At 45.2% G+C, this 19,666-nt stretch overlaps 2 protein-coding genes and 1 pseudogene across 4 annotated transcripts in view; all 3 read right to left on the bottom strand.

The window, feature by feature from the left end:
* Positions 1-676: 676 nt before the first annotated feature.
* Positions 677-2,113, bottom strand: PNMA5 (PNMA family member 5; the record flags this gene model as incomplete). Its single annotated transcript, XM_082367205.1, has 1 exon — positions 677-2,113. The coding sequence occupies one exon, from the start codon at positions 2,111-2,113 to the stop codon at positions 677-679; it is 1,437 nt and encodes a 478-aa protein (XP_082223331.1).
* Positions 2,114-2,463: 350 nt separating this feature from the next.
* LOC309616851 (zinc finger protein 836-like) overlaps positions 2,464-19,666 on the bottom strand; it is a gene marked incomplete at its 3' end in the record, with an annotated part of 476,825 nt that continues 459,622 nt past the window's right edge. For both annotated transcript variants that reach the window (XM_082368089.1, XM_082368096.1), the window contains 2 exons: positions 4,884-5,010; positions 2,464-2,576 (listed from right to left, as the gene is read on the bottom strand). The remainder of the gene's footprint in view (positions 2,577-4,883; positions 5,011-19,666) is intronic.
* LOC309616933 (L-lactate dehydrogenase A chain pseudogene) lies at positions 16,627-18,711 on the bottom strand (annotated as a pseudogene). The gene has a single exon. The product of its transcript is annotated as an L-lactate dehydrogenase A chain pseudogene (transcript).

Raw genomic sequence — 19,666 nt, 5'->3', positions numbered from 1 at the left:
TTCCCTGCACCCCCCACTCACACCAAAGCCAGTTGTGGGGTAACTGGGTCACCAGGTACTCAGCGCCCTGCCTGCCAAGCTGAGCCGACGCTCTCGCCTGGGATCGTCTCACAGCGTTTGCTGTCCTTGTCCCTATTGCCCTTGCAGGCTGCAGGGGGAAGAGACTGCCCCCGGCCCTCACTTGCGCAGAGGCTCCAGGGGGCTGCCTTCCTGGGGCGGGGCTCCCCTCGAGCGGTGTAGATGATCCTGAAGACGGGCTGGACCCTACGGTGTCCCCTCCGGAGCACCTCCTCTCTGCCCCACAGCTCTTCCTGGCCAGCACCAGCGCTAGCGCTGGCTCCTTCCGGTAGGGGCGGCCCCGGGGGAGGCGCCTCTAGGCCCCGCGTGGCCTGGGGGCCCATCAGCATCATTAGCTCAGAGCCCACAGGGTGGGCGTCTGAGGGTGGCCGGAAGACAGGGCTGATGCCAGAGCCCCCGACTATACCTTTCTCAGCCTCTGCTGTGTTGGGGTCTCTGTCTGAGGCTCGGGGACCCCTCTTGCTGGGTATGGCGGCTCCCCGCTTGTGTCACCGGTGCCTCCCTGAGCTGACGTTGGCTTGGTTGGTGGAGTCCCTTCCAGCTGGTGGATGCCGAGGGGGCTGGGCCTGGGCCTGGCTGCCCTGCCCCTCTGCCCCAGTCAAGGCCCCCACTGTCCCTGCGGACGGCCCCTTCCCCTCGTTAAAGTATCTGGGTTGCCTGCTAGGGGAGGGGGTGCCTGGATATCCTGAGCCTGTGCTTCCTCGGGCTTGGGGTGGCTCATGGCCCCAGCCCCCATCTCGTTTCCCAACTCCTCTGCTGCAAGCTGAGGCTTCTGCTTTGCTGGGGGCTGGTTCTCGGCCCTAGGACACGCTGCCTGGCTGTGGCCTTCCTCCCCAGTCCCGCAGAGGCACGGCACCTGCCTGCGCTTCAGTGACAGGGTAGCCCCTGTCTGGACGGTCTCAGTGCTGCTCCCACGAAACAGCCGTGCCTGCACCATGACCGGACGGGCTGGCACACTGGTTTCTGCGAGTACCTGGGGGCCAGAGGCCCTGCAGCCCCTTCCCACTTGCCTCTGCTTCTCCCTGGCCACTGCCATGGTGGCCTCCCACTCCTCCTCGTCTCGAATGAGCTTCAGTAACTCCAGGAAAGTGGGCGCACGCCCTCGCTGCTCCAGGAGCTTGAGCTTGCCCTGGAGGGCGGTGCTCATGGAGGCCTGAGCCAGGACGTGTTTCAGGCGAATCATGTCTGCGCTTCTCACTGACCAGGGGCTGTGCTGCAGGGCGTTCTGCAGCAGGGGCTCTAACCGTAGCAAAAAATCAGAGACTTTCTCTCCGGACTTCTGGCATGTCTGGAGGAAGTTTAAATGTGAGGTTCTATAGTCCTCTTTACTCCCGAAGATCTGCTTCAGGGTGTCCAGGCACTGCTCCACAGTCATGGAGTCATTGTTGGCCCGCAGCACCTGTATGAGGGACAGCGCGGGGCCCTCTAAGCTTTCCAGGAAACGCCGCTGCTTCTCTACCTCAGGCACCTGCCACATCTGCATCATCTCAGTCACCTGCTCTAGCCAGGCTTCGAAGTTCTCTTCGCCTGAGTCTGGGAACGTGCTTCCCGAAAACACCTTCAGTTTTGGGTACCACATGCTTTCTTTCAGAGGCTGCGGGACTGGTGGCTCGACTTGAGCCAAGCCTTTTGGCTCTACCTCCTCAGGGTAAGTGCTATGCTCCAGGGTATTGACCACATCTACCATTCTCCGGCCCTCATCTTTCAGGAAGTAGTTCAGTCTGTTGATAAATTCATCATCTGGGCTACGGGGCTTCACCACCACTTCCCAGGTACCTCCCCTTCCTGGGATCTGATTGGGCATCGTAGCATAATTGACCTCGTCAGCCAATTCGATGAAAACTGCCTTAGAGTTGTCTTCCCTTCTGAACATTCTGCCCAGTGCGCTGTAGGCACACAGGGGCTGTAAGCCCGCCTTCAGGGTCTCTGTCATTTCCTCTTCACTACAGTCCACAGGGATGCCCACGATCAGCACGGCCTTCCTGGGGTCCAGGTCCAGCCCCTTGCACCAATCCTCCAACAGATGCACAGCCATTGCTCCCACTACCTATGGACTGACCTAATGCTAGGGGCAGTAATCAGCTCACAGTGTTTGACCAGGACTCAAGGAATTCTGAGTCAATGCCAAGTATGAAGGCAGAATCGTTCCGGGTTCCCACAGCCTCTGCTTGCCGTGGCCTCCTCCTCAAAGTCCAAGGACTCTTCTGTGTGTACTGGAGGTGCCTGCTGGAGATGCCTGCAGGCCGGGGCGCCTGTGCACCACGCCACCGCGCGTCCGTGGCCACTGCTTGCGTGGCGCATTCCCCTGTAATTGATTTCTAATCTCATAGTGCTGTGGTCAGAAAAGATGCTTGATATGATTTCAATTTTCTTAAATTTACTGAGGCTTGATTAGTGACCCAAAGTGTGATCTATCCTGGAGAATGTTCCGTGTGCACTTGAGAAGAAAGTGTAATCTGCTGTTTTTGGATGGAATGTCCTATAAATATCAATTAAATCTGAAAAAAAAAAAAAAAAAAAAGAGAATGAAAAAAGGACTTCTCTGGTGGCAGAGTGGTTAAAGACTCCGCCTGCCAATGCAGGGGACACAGGTTTGATCCCTGGTCCAGGAAGATCCCACGTGCCATGGAGCAACTAAGCCTGTGCACCACAACTACAGAGCCTGCGCTCTAGAGCTTGCGAGCCACAACTACTGAAGCCCACACGCCTAGAGCCCGTGATCCGCAACAAGAGAAGCCACCGCAATGAGAAGCCCACGCACCACAATGAAAAGTAGCCCCTGCTCGCCGCAACTAGAGAAAGCCCGCACACACCAATGAAGACCACACAGCCAAAAATAAAGAAATAAAATAAATAAATGTATACAAAAAAGAGAATATATTAAAAAAAAAACCTACATGATGGTCTCAATCGATGCTGGCAAAGCATTTGAAAAAAGTCAACAGCCTTTCATGATAAAGATACTCAATAAACCAAAAAAGTTTTAAAAAGCTACCTCAACACAATAAAGGACACGTATTGACAGCACACAGCTAACATTATGCGCAATGGTGAAAGACTGAAAGCATTCCCTCTAAGATCAGAAACAGGACAAGGATACTTGCTCTTACTTCTAAAAACTTATTCCTGGAAATCCTAGTAGGAACAAGAACAAGTAAGCAAAAAAAAGAGATAAAAGGTATCCAAATATAAAAAGGAAACAAAATTATCTGTTTAAAACCAATATGATCTAATTTGTAGAAACCCTGAAGATTCTGGAAAAAAAACAAAAAACCCTGCTAGAAATACTAAATTACCAGACATTTAATCAACATGCAAAAATCAATGTATTTCTATACAACAAAAATTCCACCATGAGGGGGCTCTTCCCCAATCAAACACTCACATGGAAAATAGAAAACAAAAACACTAATAGTAACATCAAATACATAGACCTGATGATAAAATTAATAAAATCAAGACCACTTGTTACCCATAGAAATGTACAAAATGAAAGCAGCAGTGCTGTAAACAAAAAAATGATAGCTCACCATTGATAAAGTATCACTCCACAAACTGTCTCATTAAGACGCTTCAAAATTAGCTGTGACGGTATAATGAACAATGTCATGCACAGGCAACAAAAAATATGGCATGACAGTTGAGTCAATAGCCTAACACGAGAATGTGAACTTGGACAATGTTATCCCTAGGAGAAATTCCTATACCATTTCTTGAGGCTCAAACGATGGTAATTATTACATGTGAGCAACATTGTCACAGTGCCTTTGAGACATGTTTCGGTGATATTCCTCAAAACCAGAAAAAGAACTGCAAAGACTTATCAGGATCTTACAACATAGGAGGGAAAGTATTCTCCATCAAAAATTTTCTGTTACACAGCAAACTCATTCCACAGTATCCACCAGAAGTTGTCCATTAACTACAGGTACATTATCAAGGAAAGAAACGAGATAAAATTTCAGTCCCTAGCAGCATGTCTTTCAAAAGCAACTTTCAAAGGCAAAATCATGCAAACTTAGGAGAATATTAAATCAGAAAGAATATATATTTCCTAAGTACAGCAGTAAGAAAGGAAAAAAATATAAGATATGGGGTTCAGATATTATGGGTCCTTGACACGGAATCATGAGCTCAACCCATAGATTCCAAGATAGAGCCAGAAAGATTCATATGTTCTCCCCATGTAGGACTGGGGATTAAAACGAGGATCTCTCTGTCCACCGTCTTTAGAGTTTTCCTAAGTTACAATAACAGAAGATCTAATGCACCTCCCTATTACACACATCCCTGATGGGTGTGGCAAAGTCAGAACAGAAGAAATGGCCGACGGATCTAAACAAGCAGACAGGGCTTGAGAAAGCTCCATGCAGGTTCTGAGGTGCCAGATGGAATGAAACAGCAAGCAGTGTTTTCCCATCTTATAATTAGATCTTCTAAGAAACATCAGATGGGGGTGTAATCCAGAAAGGCCCAGGGACTGGAGTCTGGAGGCATCAGCTCTGATCTATATGGACTGAAAACTGAGCATTCAAGAGAATCAAGCCCAAAAGGAGAGATGAGAGAGCAAGAGACCCCTTTATTTTAAAAGTTTCCAGTTGGGTGTTTTAAATACTTAAGCACCGGAAAAAACTCCTGGTGTATCATGAAGTGGGCAGACCATCTAAAGAAATGGCACATTTAAACTCCTGAGACCTGAGACATCAAGGCATTGAGTTCAGTTAAGCGAGGCATGGGATTCCAAAAGGCAAATAAGGGTAAATGCAAAGATACCCTCCCAACATTTGGAAGGAAGTTATCCTCACCCACAAAGATCAGGTTCCTGTAGGTCTCCAACATCACGTCCCTGTACAAGGCCCTCTGAGCAGGGTCCAGGCATTTCCACTCCTCCTGAGAGAATGTGATGACCACATCATTCAATGTCAACTGACCCTGAAAGAAAAAACACATTTCACCAAGTGTGAAAGAGTTTATTTGTGTATTCCACTAATAAAACACTGATTCAGGGGTTTCCCTGGTGGTGCAGTGGTTAAGAATCCGCCTGTCAATGCAAGGGACACGGGTTTGCGCCCTGGTCCGGGAAGATCCCACAGGCCGTGGAGCAACTAAGCCAGTGCACCACAACTACTGAGCCTGTGCTCTAGAGCCCACGAGCCACAACTACTGAGCCCGCATGCCACAACTACTGAAGCCCACACGCCTAGAGCCCGTGTTCCACAACAGAGAAGCCACCGCAATGAGAAGCTCACACACAGCAACGAAGAGTAGTCCTCGCTCACTGCGACTAGTGAAAGCCCGTGTGCAGCAACGAAGACCCAGTGTAGCCAAAAATAAATAAATAAATTTATATATATAAAAAAATACTGATTTAAAATTAGAAAAGTTATTACTATTATATATTAACAGATTAAGAAAAAAATTATCACAATAATAAAGTTTAAAACTTACTGGAAAATTAAAAACCATTAAAAAAAAAAAGGAAAAAAATATTGCAATTAAGCAAGAACACTTCACCAAACATGATGATCAGAAGGAAACACTCGGAGAGAAGTTAACGCTCTTACACTGTTGATGGGAATATAAATTGATGCAGCCATTATGGAAACCAGTGTGGATGTTCCTCAATAAATTAAAAATGGAGTTGCCATATGTTCCAGCAATTCCACTCCTGGGCATATATCCAGACAAAACTATAATTCAAAAAGATACACGATCCCCTATGTTCACATGATCATCATTTACAAAATTCAAGACATGGAAACAACCTAAATGTCCACTGACAAATGAGTGGATAAAGAAAATGTGGTGTATATATACAATGGAATATTACTCAGCCATAAAAAAGAATGAAAGAATGTCATTTGCAGCCACATGGATGGACTTAGAGATTATCATACTAAGTGAAGTAAGTAAAAAGACAAATACCATGTTATCACTTATATGTGGAATCTAAAATACGACACAAATGAACATATTTACGAAACAGAAATACTCACAAAGAACAGACTTGTAGTTGCAGGATTGTGGTGGGGGGAGGATTTCAAGTTTGGGATCAGCAGATGCAAACTAGTATATACAGGATGGAGAAACTACAAGGTCCTACCGTAGAGGACAGGGAACTATATTCAATATCCTGTGATAAACCAGAATGGAAAAGAATATATATATATGTATAATTGAGTCACTTTGCTGCACAGCAGAAATTAACACAACATTGTAAATCAACTATACTTCAATAAAATTTAAGAAAAAAAAACAGAAGGAAATACTCAGTGCATTCCCACTGACATTACAGTGGAGGGAAGGGGGCTGGCCAGGGCTCCTGCCTTTCACCACTGTACAGGGTGCCTGCGCAGGGACCACTAGAGGAAGTAACAGGAGGAAAACAGAGAACAAGAGCAAGACACAGAGACAGCATGTCAGAGAGTTAAAACTGTTAACATTCACAAATCTAAGGACACAGAAAAGCTAAAAGTGAAAGGATGGAAAAAGATATTACGTCCCAAAGATAGCAGGGATGACTGCATAATATCAGACAAAATGAATTAAAGAGAAAAATTGACATAAGACAGAAAGGACATTATATTATCATAAAAAAAGGTAACTCTCAAAGATATAACAATTATAAATATTTAAACACCTAACAGAGTTCCCCTCAATACCCCAGTGTTAAGTACCAGTGGAAGCAAAGACCAAAAGGAAACAGAGCACCTGAACAACACTATAGACTCACAAGACCACAGAGATCACCCCATCAAACAAAAGCAGAAAACACATGCTTCTCAAGCACACATGAAACATTCTCCGTCACAGACTACATGTTAGGCCACAAAGCAAATCTTAGCAAATTCAAGAAGACTCAGATCATAAAATGTATTTCTCCAAACATAATGAAACCAAACTTCAAAAAGCCAGCAGAAGGAAAACAGAAAAATTTCAAAAATGTAGAAATGAAACAATTCATTTTTAAACCAATACTTGAAAGAAGACAAGGAAACTTTTAAAATATCTAAATGAAAGTAACAACACAACATACTAAAAATTATACCGTCAAGCAGTACAAAAAGGAAAGTCTACACTGCTCAACATCTACAACAAAAAAGAGAAGAGAACACAAATCAGGAATATATTCACTACAAGGAAGGAGAAAAAGAAAAAACTAAACAAAAAGTTACTAGAAAGAAACAGAGAAGAAAGGTTAGATGAGAGATAAATGAAACAGAATGTAGGAAAACAAAATAAAAATCAAACAACCAAGAGTTGGTGTTTTTACACTAGGCAGGAAACAGATTGCAACTGATGTCACAGAGATGTTTTTTAAAGGAAGATAAGGGAGAACTATGAACAGTAATGCCTACAAATTACATAATCTAGAAGATACAGGTAAGTTCTTACAAACGTCAAACCTAACCAGGCCTAATCATTACAAAATAAAAAATTTGAATAGAATTATAACTGGGAGATTCAAGCAGTAATCAAAAATCTCAAACAAGGAAAAACCCAGGACAAGATAGCCTCCCTACTGAATTGTACCAAACATGTGCAGAAGAATTACCTCTAATCCTGCTAAAATCTTCTTGAATAGTCTCAGAGGGAACACTAGCAAATTCCTTCTACGGAGCCTGCTTAACTCTGATACCAAAGCCAGAAAAAGATGCAAGAAAAGAAAACTACAAATCCAATATCCCCCACACATACTGATGCAAAATCCTTAACAAAATACTACAAAATCAGATTCAACAGCACGTGAAAATGTATTCAAATCAACACCAAGTACATTTTATTCCTATAATGCAAGGCTGACTTAACATAGAAAAGTCAATTAATGTGATATAACACGTTGACAGAATAAAGGAAAAAAACACATATGATCATCTCAATTGATGCAGAAGTAACCCACTTAACAAAATGCAGCAACCTTTCAAGATATAAACCCTCAACAAACCAGAAACAGTAAACTATCTCGACATAATAAACACCAAATATGAAAAGAACACAGCTAACATTATACTCTACAGTCAAAGACTAAAAGGTTTTCCTCTCACATCAGGAGGAAGGCAAGCGTGCACACTCTCTGCTATGCACACTTACTACTATTCAACAAAGTACTGAAAATTCTACCAAAGCCATTAAATGGAAAAAGAAATCAAAGATACTCAAACTAAAAAAGAATTATCTTTTTTTGTGGGTGACAAGTTTTATACGGACAAACCACAAAGACACTACAAGAAAACAACTATGTCGGGACTTCCCTGATGGCGCAGTGGTTAAGAATCCGCCTGCCAATGCAGGGGAGACGGGTTCGAGCCCTGGTCCGGAAAGATACTAAGCCCATGCGCCACAACTACCAAGCCTGTGCTCTAGACCCTGCGAGCCACAACTACTGAGCCCGTGTGCCACAACTACTGAAGCCTGCGCGCTCTAGAGCCCGTGCTCCACAACAAGAGAAGCCATCGCAGTGAGAAGCCCAAGCACCTCAAGGAAGGGTAGCCCCCACTCGCTGCAACTAGAGAAAGCCCATGCACAGCAACAAAGACCCAACACAGCCCAAAATAAATAAATAAATAAATAAATAAAATTTTTAAAAAGAAAAAGAAAACCCAACTATGTCAAAAATTTTTTTTAGAAAAGTTGGATAAAAAAATTAACATGCAAAAATCAGTCAAATTTCTATATGGAATGAAAAAATGTCAAAAAAAATTAAGAAAACAATCCCATTAACTACAGCATTAAAAAGTACAGAATACTTAGGAATAAATTAGCCAAGGAGGTGAAACACTTGTACACTGAAAACTACAAAACTTGTTACAAGTAATCCAAGGAGATACACACAAATAGAAAGATATCCTGTACGCATGCACTGGAAGACTTAATATTCTTAAAATGACCACAGTCCCAAAGTGTTCTATAGATACAACAGAATCCCTGTCAAAATTCCAATGGCAATATTTGCAGTGACAGAAGAAAACATGGTAAAAAAAACATGCTTTGCAGTAATACAAAAAAACATGGTAAAAAAACATGCTAAGAGAATCTCAAAGTAACAAAAATGGCCCAAATACTCTTGAAACAGGAGGGAGATGGAGAAGGCCCTTTTTGAATATCAAAACATATTACATACAAATTAATCAAGACGGTGTGGCACTGGCATGAACACAGACACATAAAGCAAAGGAACAGGACAGAATGCTCACAAATAATCCTTGGCATGTATGTAAAATGTACTCACAAGGGTGGTAATACTACACAACGGAAAAAGGACAGTCTCAGTAACAGATGCTGCTGGGAAACTGGATATCTACCAGCAAAAGAATAAAGTAGGGACCTTACTTGCATAAAACAGAAAAACTTCTCTGTCATGAAAAAGGCAATCAACAGAGTGTAAAGACAACTCCTGAGAAATGGAGGGGAAGAAAATGACTTGAAGAATCCAGAGAATTTTGTTGATTTCATAGTTTAAAATCGATGATGGAATAAAACACCCTCTATCACTGATGTCTCTTTCTGAACTTTCCATTCCATTTTCCAATCATTCAGATTTTGAACTCAGTGACTCACTCATTTAGCTTCTAGTGTATTATAAAAAAAAATCAGAACAAATTTCTTGTTATTGTTCAGTTTTCCAGAATTTACCAAGTATTGTGCATATTCAGATGACTTCCACGAACAGGATAGGTCACAGAATTTACAGAGAGTGGACAGTGCATTCAGACGAAGCCCTTTAACAATACCTGCTGCCCAACAGCACTGAGACCCCATCCATCCATAGGTGTGAAGCCCTGCCTAAGACAATGTCCACTGGAACCTCAGGGGAGAAGAAATCTAAGTGGACAGGACAGGGACTGAGGGAAGGCACTAGATAAAGGTGAATGTACAGGTGTCAGGAAGGATACCTCAGAGTGAGACAAGATTAGCAAGTCCAACTGAGGGCACTTCAGAGAGGAAAGACTGAAGAATCAGCTGAGAATATGACTTTACCTCAGAAAGAGCCATTCCTGACTCCTTTTCTTTTCCCTCTCTTAAGGGCTTCTTTGTTAAGACAACAGGACTCTTTAGAGGTCTATCCTGAGAGTTGGAAAGATGCTGTTTAATGCTTAGAATCAACACACCCCCTTCCCGAGTCACCACCACACACACAGGGAAGACCTCAGCATGTGGAACAGACAGTCCCCTGTTGCCCACTGTCCCAGGAGGGGCTCAGGACAGTAAACTCCCACACAGAGACCAACCCAGGAGTTTCCCACCCTTTCCTTCAGATCAGGCTCCCCTCCTGGTGAGGCCCTCACGTACACAGCAGCAGCGGGCACCTCAGCTGGACCCGACGACCCCCTGCAGGTCACAGACCAGCCCTGATCCATCCCCACGCAGAGCAGAGCCCCTCAGCCTCAGCCCAGATCTCAGCCCTCAGGAACGGGGGGACCCAGAGTCACGATGCTCAGTGATGGATCCAGATTGGAATCACCTGGGGCACCTTAAGGATTACTGATGTTGGGCGCCATCCATACTACTGGAAAGCAAACCTCTTGTTATATGAAGGGGATGTATGACGATGCCTTACTCAAATCCATGTGAAGTCTGGGTGGAGCCCAGCACACCTCCCACGTTCTTTTTTTCCCAAGCTCTATTAACGTATAACTGATGAATAAACATGGTGTACATATAAGATACACAATGTGATTATTTGGCAGGTATATACACTGTGTAATAATTATCACAAAAATTACATGTGAAGACACCCAAGGACCCACTAAACCTAAGATACCATACTTTCATTTACAATGATTCCAGCCCCAACGCTGTCATCTCCAAAACCTACTAATTAAAAAAGAGACATATGCAATAATGCACGTGCCACAGTCAGACCACAACCTCTCCCAATGAAATGGCCCAAATTCTCCACTGTATCTTTCAAAGTGCATCTGAAATGGTCTTCACTTACACAATAAAATGCTCAAAAATACCGAAGGTAACCCACAAAATATCTCTAAAATTTTCTGTATATCACTTTAAGGGTTGCATGATGATTCTTCCACTCTCAAAAGACCCAACATGAGTCAATGTACAGAGTGGATTCTGTGGGGCACCCTGTAGATCCAGTCCCTCAGGACCATGGCGCCCATCCACCTGTACCCAGAGCGTGCTGTTCGCACAGCTCAGGTCATATCTCTAAGAGCACAGGAGGAAAACGTTTGTCTTTCTAAATCCTTCATTGTCTTCATTCGTACTCAGGTGTGACCATGAGTTATTCAATGTAACCAATGCATGCAACCCTCAGTCTCAGCATCTATGTCCCGGGGAACCTGAGCTAGGACTTTATGGCAATTCAGTTCGTGTAACGCAGCCCACAAGTACACATACCACCTCCAGGTGCTCCGACCACAATTAAGACATCCCTTTCAAATAGGTCTCCAGATGCCTTGACCCCACAAGGGACAGGTGCCCACACCATTCACCTGGCTCACCCTGAAGCCCACACTGGCTGCCACATCCCTCCTGAAGACCCCTACAGGCTCCCCTCCAACTTCCCAACTGTTCTGCCTCTCCTCCACGCACTCATGGGCAGACAGGGCTAAAAGGCACAAGGACCTCTCAGCAAAGCCATCGCAACAGGAATACACACAAGCTGCCACCCAAAGGACACTGGCCATTCAGTATGAAGGTCAAGAAGTCGGCCATCCTGGGAAAACTGACCAACAATTGGGAACGTCATGAAGTCCAGTTACAAAGGCATGTGAGTTCATTTACGGAGACTCAAAGCAGACAGTCCCCGAGTTTCTTGACTCCTGTTCTACCCACTCACAGGTAATTAAAGGATACCCTAGCTCTTTGAGGGAGGCCTCCTTCATGCCCCACTGGGTTCTGGACTTCTGCTCACCCTTAGCAGAGTGAAATCACTAACCCTGACTCTGTGCAGATGACCTGCCGGAAGGCAAAGCTCCTGTCCAAGGGGGCAGCTGGTCACCTGACGCGCACAGCCTGGAACACCTGGGGGCTACAGCAGAGCACTGACACAGCAGACTAAACGTGGGGACACGTCACCCACTGCTTGAGGACACCAGCTGTATAGGACTGCTTAGGCCTCCCTACATCTTTTTGCTCTTGAGTAATTAAACAGACACATAAGGTAAGGATCGATTAGAGTGGAAATGTCCAAAACAAGTGTGAGAACCATCCTCATTACCTGCCCTGGCACCTTGGTATTTCCTGAGGAGTACTCAGCCCAATCAACAATCCTAGCCTTGAAAACATCCCCAGAGTGAGGTGTTGCAGTGACCCTGGGAAGATGAGGAACACCGTGTCCTTCGATGGAGGTTAAGCAGGAAAGACTAAAAATAATCAATACACAAGTACATTTCTGTTGAGGGTGACTGATACAGAGGCAATAAAACCTGGGTAATTTCACAGAGATTATCGGAGGAAGGGGAAGGGGACACATCTCTGAAGTAAGATGTGGAGGACAAGGGGCCTGAGCCATGGTGACTTAAAGGCCAACGGTAAGAACAGGAACTAAGATCTGAGACAGAAAACGTGTTGGGGTTTGGGAACAGAAAAAGGTGAATGTGTCCGGGGCAGAGTGAACCATGAGGAAACGGTCACTTCCCAAGATGAGGCTGGAGACACTGGCAGGGCCCTGAGCATGATACAGGGCTGTGTAGACACAGTGAGGAGACTGGACTTTGTCGTAAAGACAAATAACAGCCCGTGGAGATATGAGTGCCAGGACTGACATAAACTCTCTTCCAATTTAAACTTTCTGCAGAGAAATACATCTCACTATGGTCACTTTAACTCTGAGCCTATGTTCTTGTCTCCCTTCTAGGGTTTGTTTTACTTTTACATTCTGGGATGACTGTGACCCATTTAAATTTCTAAATACAACTAGACACTCTCTTCAAAAATAATTGCCACACACGGTGGGTGGGGGTGGGAGGTGGGGAGGGATGATGGGAGATTCAGATTGCCATATACACACTACAATGTATAAAATAGATAACTAATGAGAACATACTGTATAGCACCGGGAAGGCTATACAGTATGTTCTCAATACTCTGTGGTGACCCAAATGGGAAGGAAATCCAAAAAAGAGGGGATATGTATACATATGGCTGATTCACTTTGCTGTACATCAGAATATGACAGTACAGCAGTGTAAAGAAACTATACTCCAAATAAAAAGTGCTACTTATACTTTTTATTAAAACTTTATCCATAAAATAAAACTATAATCATATATACTAAAAGATTAATACCATCTTTTTTGAGTGGGATCAGAAATGATTTCCATTTTCTTCTTTTTGTCTGTATTTTCACATGGGCTTGATATTACCTTTGCAATAAATATATACTCAAAAAAAAAAGAACTGCCACACACAGACACACACCCAATTTCGCCAATGAATTCAGGGGTGAAGTGTTGCTCAGACTGAGAATTTCTGGTCTAGTCTCTCATCTCTATGTTACAAGTGGGCTCCCTGAGGCCCAGAGGGGGCACGTTTCGGAGAAGGTCTGAATTGACTGAACAGAATCAGGTGGAAATGAATTCCGAAAAGGTCACCCGAAGGGCCTCTTCCTTTCAAGAGGTACCATGTGCTGACAGTTATTTCTTACCCAGTCCTCTACCCCCTGACAAGAAATGTAAGAGGGTGAAGGACAACTGTCTGAGTCAAGTCACTGCCCCATGGCTGAACAGGAACTGGATATGGAAGTCATCTTATGATTCAAATAATTACAAAATGCACAAACCTTACAGCCAGTTTTTCAATTCTGATCCTTGTCTATGTAAGTCAAACAAACAAAATTTACATTCATTAGATTTTAAAGCCAGAAATCAATATATCACGACTTAATTGTCCACATCCAAAGAACTCACCACACATCTGGACCCCGTTTCTCCCTTGTACCTGCACTACTACATCTTTACATTTCATTAGGTTTATCTGTCTCCCTATTTCTTTCTCTGTGTCCATCTTTTTCTTCCCTTCTGCTCTGCTGCTGTTCCTGCCCTCCTCTCTGTTTCCTTCCTCACGCCTGTGCTGCCCCACTCTGCGACCTGCTTCCCCTCTTGTTGCTCTCTCCGCCCAACCTTTCTGACTGTCCTGAATATCCGTATCTTTCTGCATCTTTCTTCCCGATCTCGGCCCCCTCTCTCATCCCCTGGTTACGGCGTTTCCATCCCGGCCACAGTCCCTTCCGCCCCACTCTGTGGCACCACCAGGTGGCTGTACTTCCCATCGGCTCGCTCTTCCTCTGCTCTTCTAGTTCCTAGTTGTTCCTCTCTTGCTCTCCCAGAGCCACGTGGCTCTGAAGGCCAAGGTTCAAACTCCATTCTCTCCGGCCACTCTCTGCGTGAAGCGCCTCGCCACTGTATTGTCCTCCATTCTACTGGTGATCCAGGGCCCCTCTTCCCACGCTGCTATGCCATGGGTTCTCCCCTATTCCTTCAACATCTCAGTTATTCCTACTTCTCTGTCAGTCGCTCCGTCTCTACTCCTCCTACTTCCCATCGCCCACGTGTCTCCAGAAATGGCGGCTGAGTAACATACCCGCCTACCGGAAAACAGATATTTTCCAGCGGGTGGAATTCGGGAAGAAACAACACTGGGTGTCACACGTCTGGCCCAGGTCACCTCCCCCTACGCGGGGTGAGGAAAAGGGCTGACTACGAAGGGGAGGCCGGGGGAGCTGAAGGACCGGCCTGGAGACGCGAGGACAGAGGGGCTGGGAGGGAGGGAGGGGGTCTCAGGAGAGGGGCGGGCTCTCCAGAACCCCAGGACCGGGGAGAGGAGGCGGCCTCTCCGGGAGCGGGACGGCCGGCGCTGCCCTCCAGGGGCCGAGGGGGCGAGACTGGGGGCGCGAATCCACCTCAAGGAAGAGGACGCTACGCGGTGGGCCACTGAAGGTTTGAAGCAGGAAAACGGCGCTAAAGACCGTGTCCACGTGGACTGAAGGCCGTAAAGCGAAGGGCAGGGACCTCAAAGCGATTTCAAACCCAAAGGAAAACATACCCGACCTCTAACGGCGACGTCTGGATCTATTAGGTAGGAGGCCGGATGCTGGGATTTACGGTTCATCGTAACTCCGAAGCCAGTAGGTTTCAGTACGAGGAGCAGCGAAGCACAGATCTTCACTAGCGAAGCGCAGCTCACCTCTGCATCTTACCTCGTACCGTGACCTTCGAAACATGGCCCCTGTTTCCGGTTCCGCAGGTAACTACTAATTCGGGGGAGAGGCGGGGCTTCCGGGGCGGGGCCTGGGCAGAGCGCTGTGTGCGAGGGGCGGGGCGAGGAGGGAGCCCAGACGCTCGGATGGCCGGAGGGCGGGCAGTCACTTTCCTCAAGAACTAAGACGTTTCCTCTTAACTTAAAAACGGTTTAAATAAAAAGCTCCGCCCCGCCCCTCCCCGCCTCACAACAGGTTGCTCTAAAGTCCCGTTAGTGAGGCTGAAGCAATTCAGAGCTCTGGAAACTTGGGTCTCCGAGTGGTAGCTGTGGGGCGGTGATTGGAGCCTGGAACATTTCCTGCAGTTAGAACTAATAAAAGCAATTCAGGAAACAAGAGCTGGACTTGTCTTTCTATTACAAACTAGAATGACAGAATTACAAAACTCTGGGTAGGATGGGCTTTTTCACACTGAAAACTCTACAGAACAGACATTCTGTTTCTATTCCCTGCTCGCTCAGGAGGCCAAACTCAACGCTCTGCTCATTTCCAGACAATCAGGGACTAGACCTGAGGTCTGAGCCTGGTGAACTAAGGCATGTGATAATTCAGGGCACTAACCGTTGCTATAAAAAGAGCAATAGGGGCTTCCCTGGTGGCGCAGTGGTTGAGAATCTGCCTGCCAATGCAGGGTACATGGGTTCGAGCCCTGGTCTGGGAAGATCCCACATGCCGCGGAGCAACTAGGCCCGTGAGCCACAACTACTGAGCCTGCGCGTCTGGAGCCTGTGCTCTGCAACAAGAGAGGCCGCGATAGTGAGAAGCCCCGCGCACCGCGATGAAGAGTGGCCCCCACTTGCCGCAACTGGAGAAAGCCCTCGCACAGAAACGAAGACCCAACACAGCCATAAATAAATAAATAAGGTTAAGAAAAATATATTAAAAAAAAAAGCAATAAATTGTAGTATTCTTTTTTAGGTAAATTATTTTTTGATTGTTTTGCTTCTTTTTGCCTTTTAAAACCTGCTTTCCCCCGGAGTATGATAGAGAAATACTTGAGATACATCACTATTCAGTAAAGGTGTACCACAGAATTCTCTGACTGAACGTATCTTGTGAAATGATTAGGGCAGTAAGTTTAGTTAGCCTCCAGCATTTCATATAGATACAATAAAAAGAGAAAGAAAAAAGAGAAACGTTGTATTCCTTTGATGAGAAGGCATTATTCTTTAAAATACTTCTCCTATTCTACACTTAATAATTGCCTTCAAATATCTTCGAGAAAAACTTCTTTATATCATAGTACACTTAAGTCAAACATAACTAAAAATAATGTAATTGTAATTAGAAAGTTTTTTATTTTGAAATTGTAACATATTTTAGCTCTGTTTCTTTTTTTTTAATATTTATTTTTTAAACCTTACTTTATTTTTTTATTTTTGGCTGCATTGCATCTTCATGGCTGCACGCGGGCTTTCTCTAGCTGATGCAAGCGGGGTCTACTCTTCGTTGCGATGTGCAGGCTTCTCACTGCAGTGGCTTCTCTTGTTGCGGAGCATGGGCTCTAGGCGCACAGGCTCAGTAGTTGTGGCTCACGGGCTCTAGAACCCAGGCTCAGTAGATGTGGCATGCGGGCTCAGTAGCTGTGTCTCGCAGGCTCTAGAGCACAGGCTCAGTAGTTGTGGCACATGGGCTTAGCTGCTCCGTGGCATGTGGGATCTTCCCAGACCAGGGATCAAACCTGTGTCTCCTGCATTGGCAGGCAGATTCTTTTTTTTTTTTTTCCCACTGTTCAAGGTTTATTTATTGTTTTCGTTGGTATAACACTTAAGAGAGTTGGCTGAATTATTTGTCGATTTTTCTTTTTTACATTACATGGCAATGTATACTATTCTGATACATATAGTACATAAAATAAGATTCTTTAGAACAGTTATGCACAAGACATACAATACTGGATTTATAATCAATCCCAGAATGTGATTAATTGGAGGAAAAAAAGTTGGACTAGGCATCTTGGCTAAAGGAACCGGAAGTTATATAACACAGAGTTAAATACACATCTGGTTTGAAGGGCAACTGCAGCATCTGCAACATTGTCAGTGGTACCTCTTGAGGAAGTAGAACTATTTTACACGAACCAATTTAGGACCACACAAGATAAGTGCCATGCAGCAGCAGGATACAGCTGCAGGGTTTTATGAACCATTCCTATTGCTAATGTTAGGAAACTGATGTTTTTCAGAGGCTGTCTTAACATTACTGCTTTAGTCACAGATCAGATATAAAGGACAGTATGCAACAACCTCCAGCTAAAATCCTGTTGTAGCCTAGACAGTGAAGTGGTATGATATTAGACTTTAAAACTGCAGCTCTTTCTGGATCCCCCAAAGTGTATCTGCACTCTTCTTCAAACAGGCCTGTTCCTCAGGAGTCAGAGTCACTTTCACAACATCTGAGATTCCATTCTGTCCCAAGATGCAAGGAACACTAAGGAAGACATCCTCTTTCATTCCACAGAAAGCCTTAATCATGGTGGAAATCGGATGCACCCGCCTAAGGTTCTTCATTATACTTTCTGCCAAATCTGCCACAGATAGTCCAATGGCCCAGGATGTGTATGTAGCCTTTCAGTCTGATCACCTCAAAAGCACTGTCAACCACCTGTTTGTGAACTGCCTTCCACTGCTCCTTACCTGCATCAGTGCCTAATTCGGGGTGCAGATTCTTCAGCGAGACACCAGCAACATTCACTCCACTCCATACAGGCACACTAGAGTCTCCATGCTCCCCAAGGATCCACCCATGACAGCTTAATGGGTGAACTCCCAGCCTTTCCCCCATGAGGTAACGGAACCGCGCTGAATCCAAATTGCAACCGCTTCCAATAACATGGTTTTTGGGAAAACTGCTTATCTTCCAAGCCACACGGGTCAAGATAGCCACTGGATTGGAAACAACAAGCAACTTGCAGTTTGGGCTGTATTTTACAGTATTAGGAATGATGAATTTAAAGATGTTCACATTACACTGGACCAAATTAAGACAGCTTTCTCCCTCTTCAGCCTGGAGTTTGCTGTCACATTATAGTCTTTGCCAGAGACGATTTCTGGTGTTCTAAGGAAAAGGCTGCCATGTTGGAGATCCATCATCTCTCCCTTCAGTTTCTCTTCTACCAAGTCCTTCATTAAGATACTGATAGCAGGGCTTCCCTGGTGGCGCAGTGGTTGAGAATCTGCCTGCCAATGCAAGGGACACGGGTTCGAGCCCTGGTCTGGGAAGATCCCACATGCCGCGGAGCAACTAGGCCCATGAGCCACAACTACTGAGCCTGCGCGTCTGGAGCCTGTGTTCCGCAACAACAGAGGCCGCGATAGTGAGAGGCCCGCGCACCGCGATGAAGAGTGGCCCCCGCTTGCCGCAATTGGAGAAAGCCCTCGCACAGAAACGAAGACCCAACACAGCCAAAAATAAATAAATAAATTTAAAAAAAAAATCTGAAATTAAAAAAAAAAAAAAAGATACTGATGGCACAGGCCATGCCAACAGCACCAACACCAACCACTGTAATCTTATTCTGGGGGACATGTTCTTCCTTAAGAAGATTCCGAATCAGCTGATCCTTGAGAGTTGCCATATTGGACTTAGAACCGAAAGGAATCGGGAGTGCACATTGGGCAGGCGGGCAGGCAAGTGGCGCTGGACCCGGAATTGGCGGTAGCTGCTCGGGTACTCCGAGTGGGGAGCAGGAGGGGCCTTAAATAGAACCGCGAGGCTGACGTCAGGGGGGGAGCCGGGCGGACGTGCGGGAACCCACCGGCGGGCGGATTCTTAACCACTGCGCCACCAGGGAAGCCCTAATATTGACTGATTGATTGATTGATTGATTTGGTTGTGCAAGGTCTTTAGTTGCAGCAACTCCTTAATTGCGGCTTGCAGGCTCCTTAGTTGCAGCATGCATGTGGGATCTAGTTCCCTGAGCAGGGATCGAACCCGGCCGCCTGCATTGGAAGCACAGAGTATTAACCACTCCGCCACCAAGGAAGTCCCTAGGTCTTTGTTTCTACTTCTGAAAGTTCTGTGATGTGTGGATGAGAAAGCCTGTAAAGTATACAGGCTTCAGAGGAAATTAAGATTAGTTTCATCTAAAGAATAATCATTTTTACAATGTTTTAAGGGTATTTTATAGGGAGATATATTCTCTTTAATACAAACCCTAAAGAAATTAAAACTAGGTTATCAGCTATGCAAAAACTTCATTTCAACCCTCAATATATTTATGGAAATATCTGTTCGATAACACCTACAATGTATGTTTTATCATATGCCTACATGATGATATTTACATAGGGAAATAACCTAATTACAATATTTTCAGGTAAACGAATAACCTGCCACAATTCACCCTTGTGAAACAGATCATTTGAG

The sequence above is a fragment of the Balaenoptera borealis genome (assembly GCF_965194805.1).
Source record: "Balaenoptera borealis genome assembly, chromosome: 19".
NCBI classification, from domain to species: Eukaryota; Metazoa; Chordata; class Mammalia; order Artiodactyla; family Balaenopteridae; genus Balaenoptera; species Balaenoptera borealis.
Note: the sequence above shows the minus strand (reverse complement) of the source record. Positions and strands in the feature narration are given on the sequence as shown.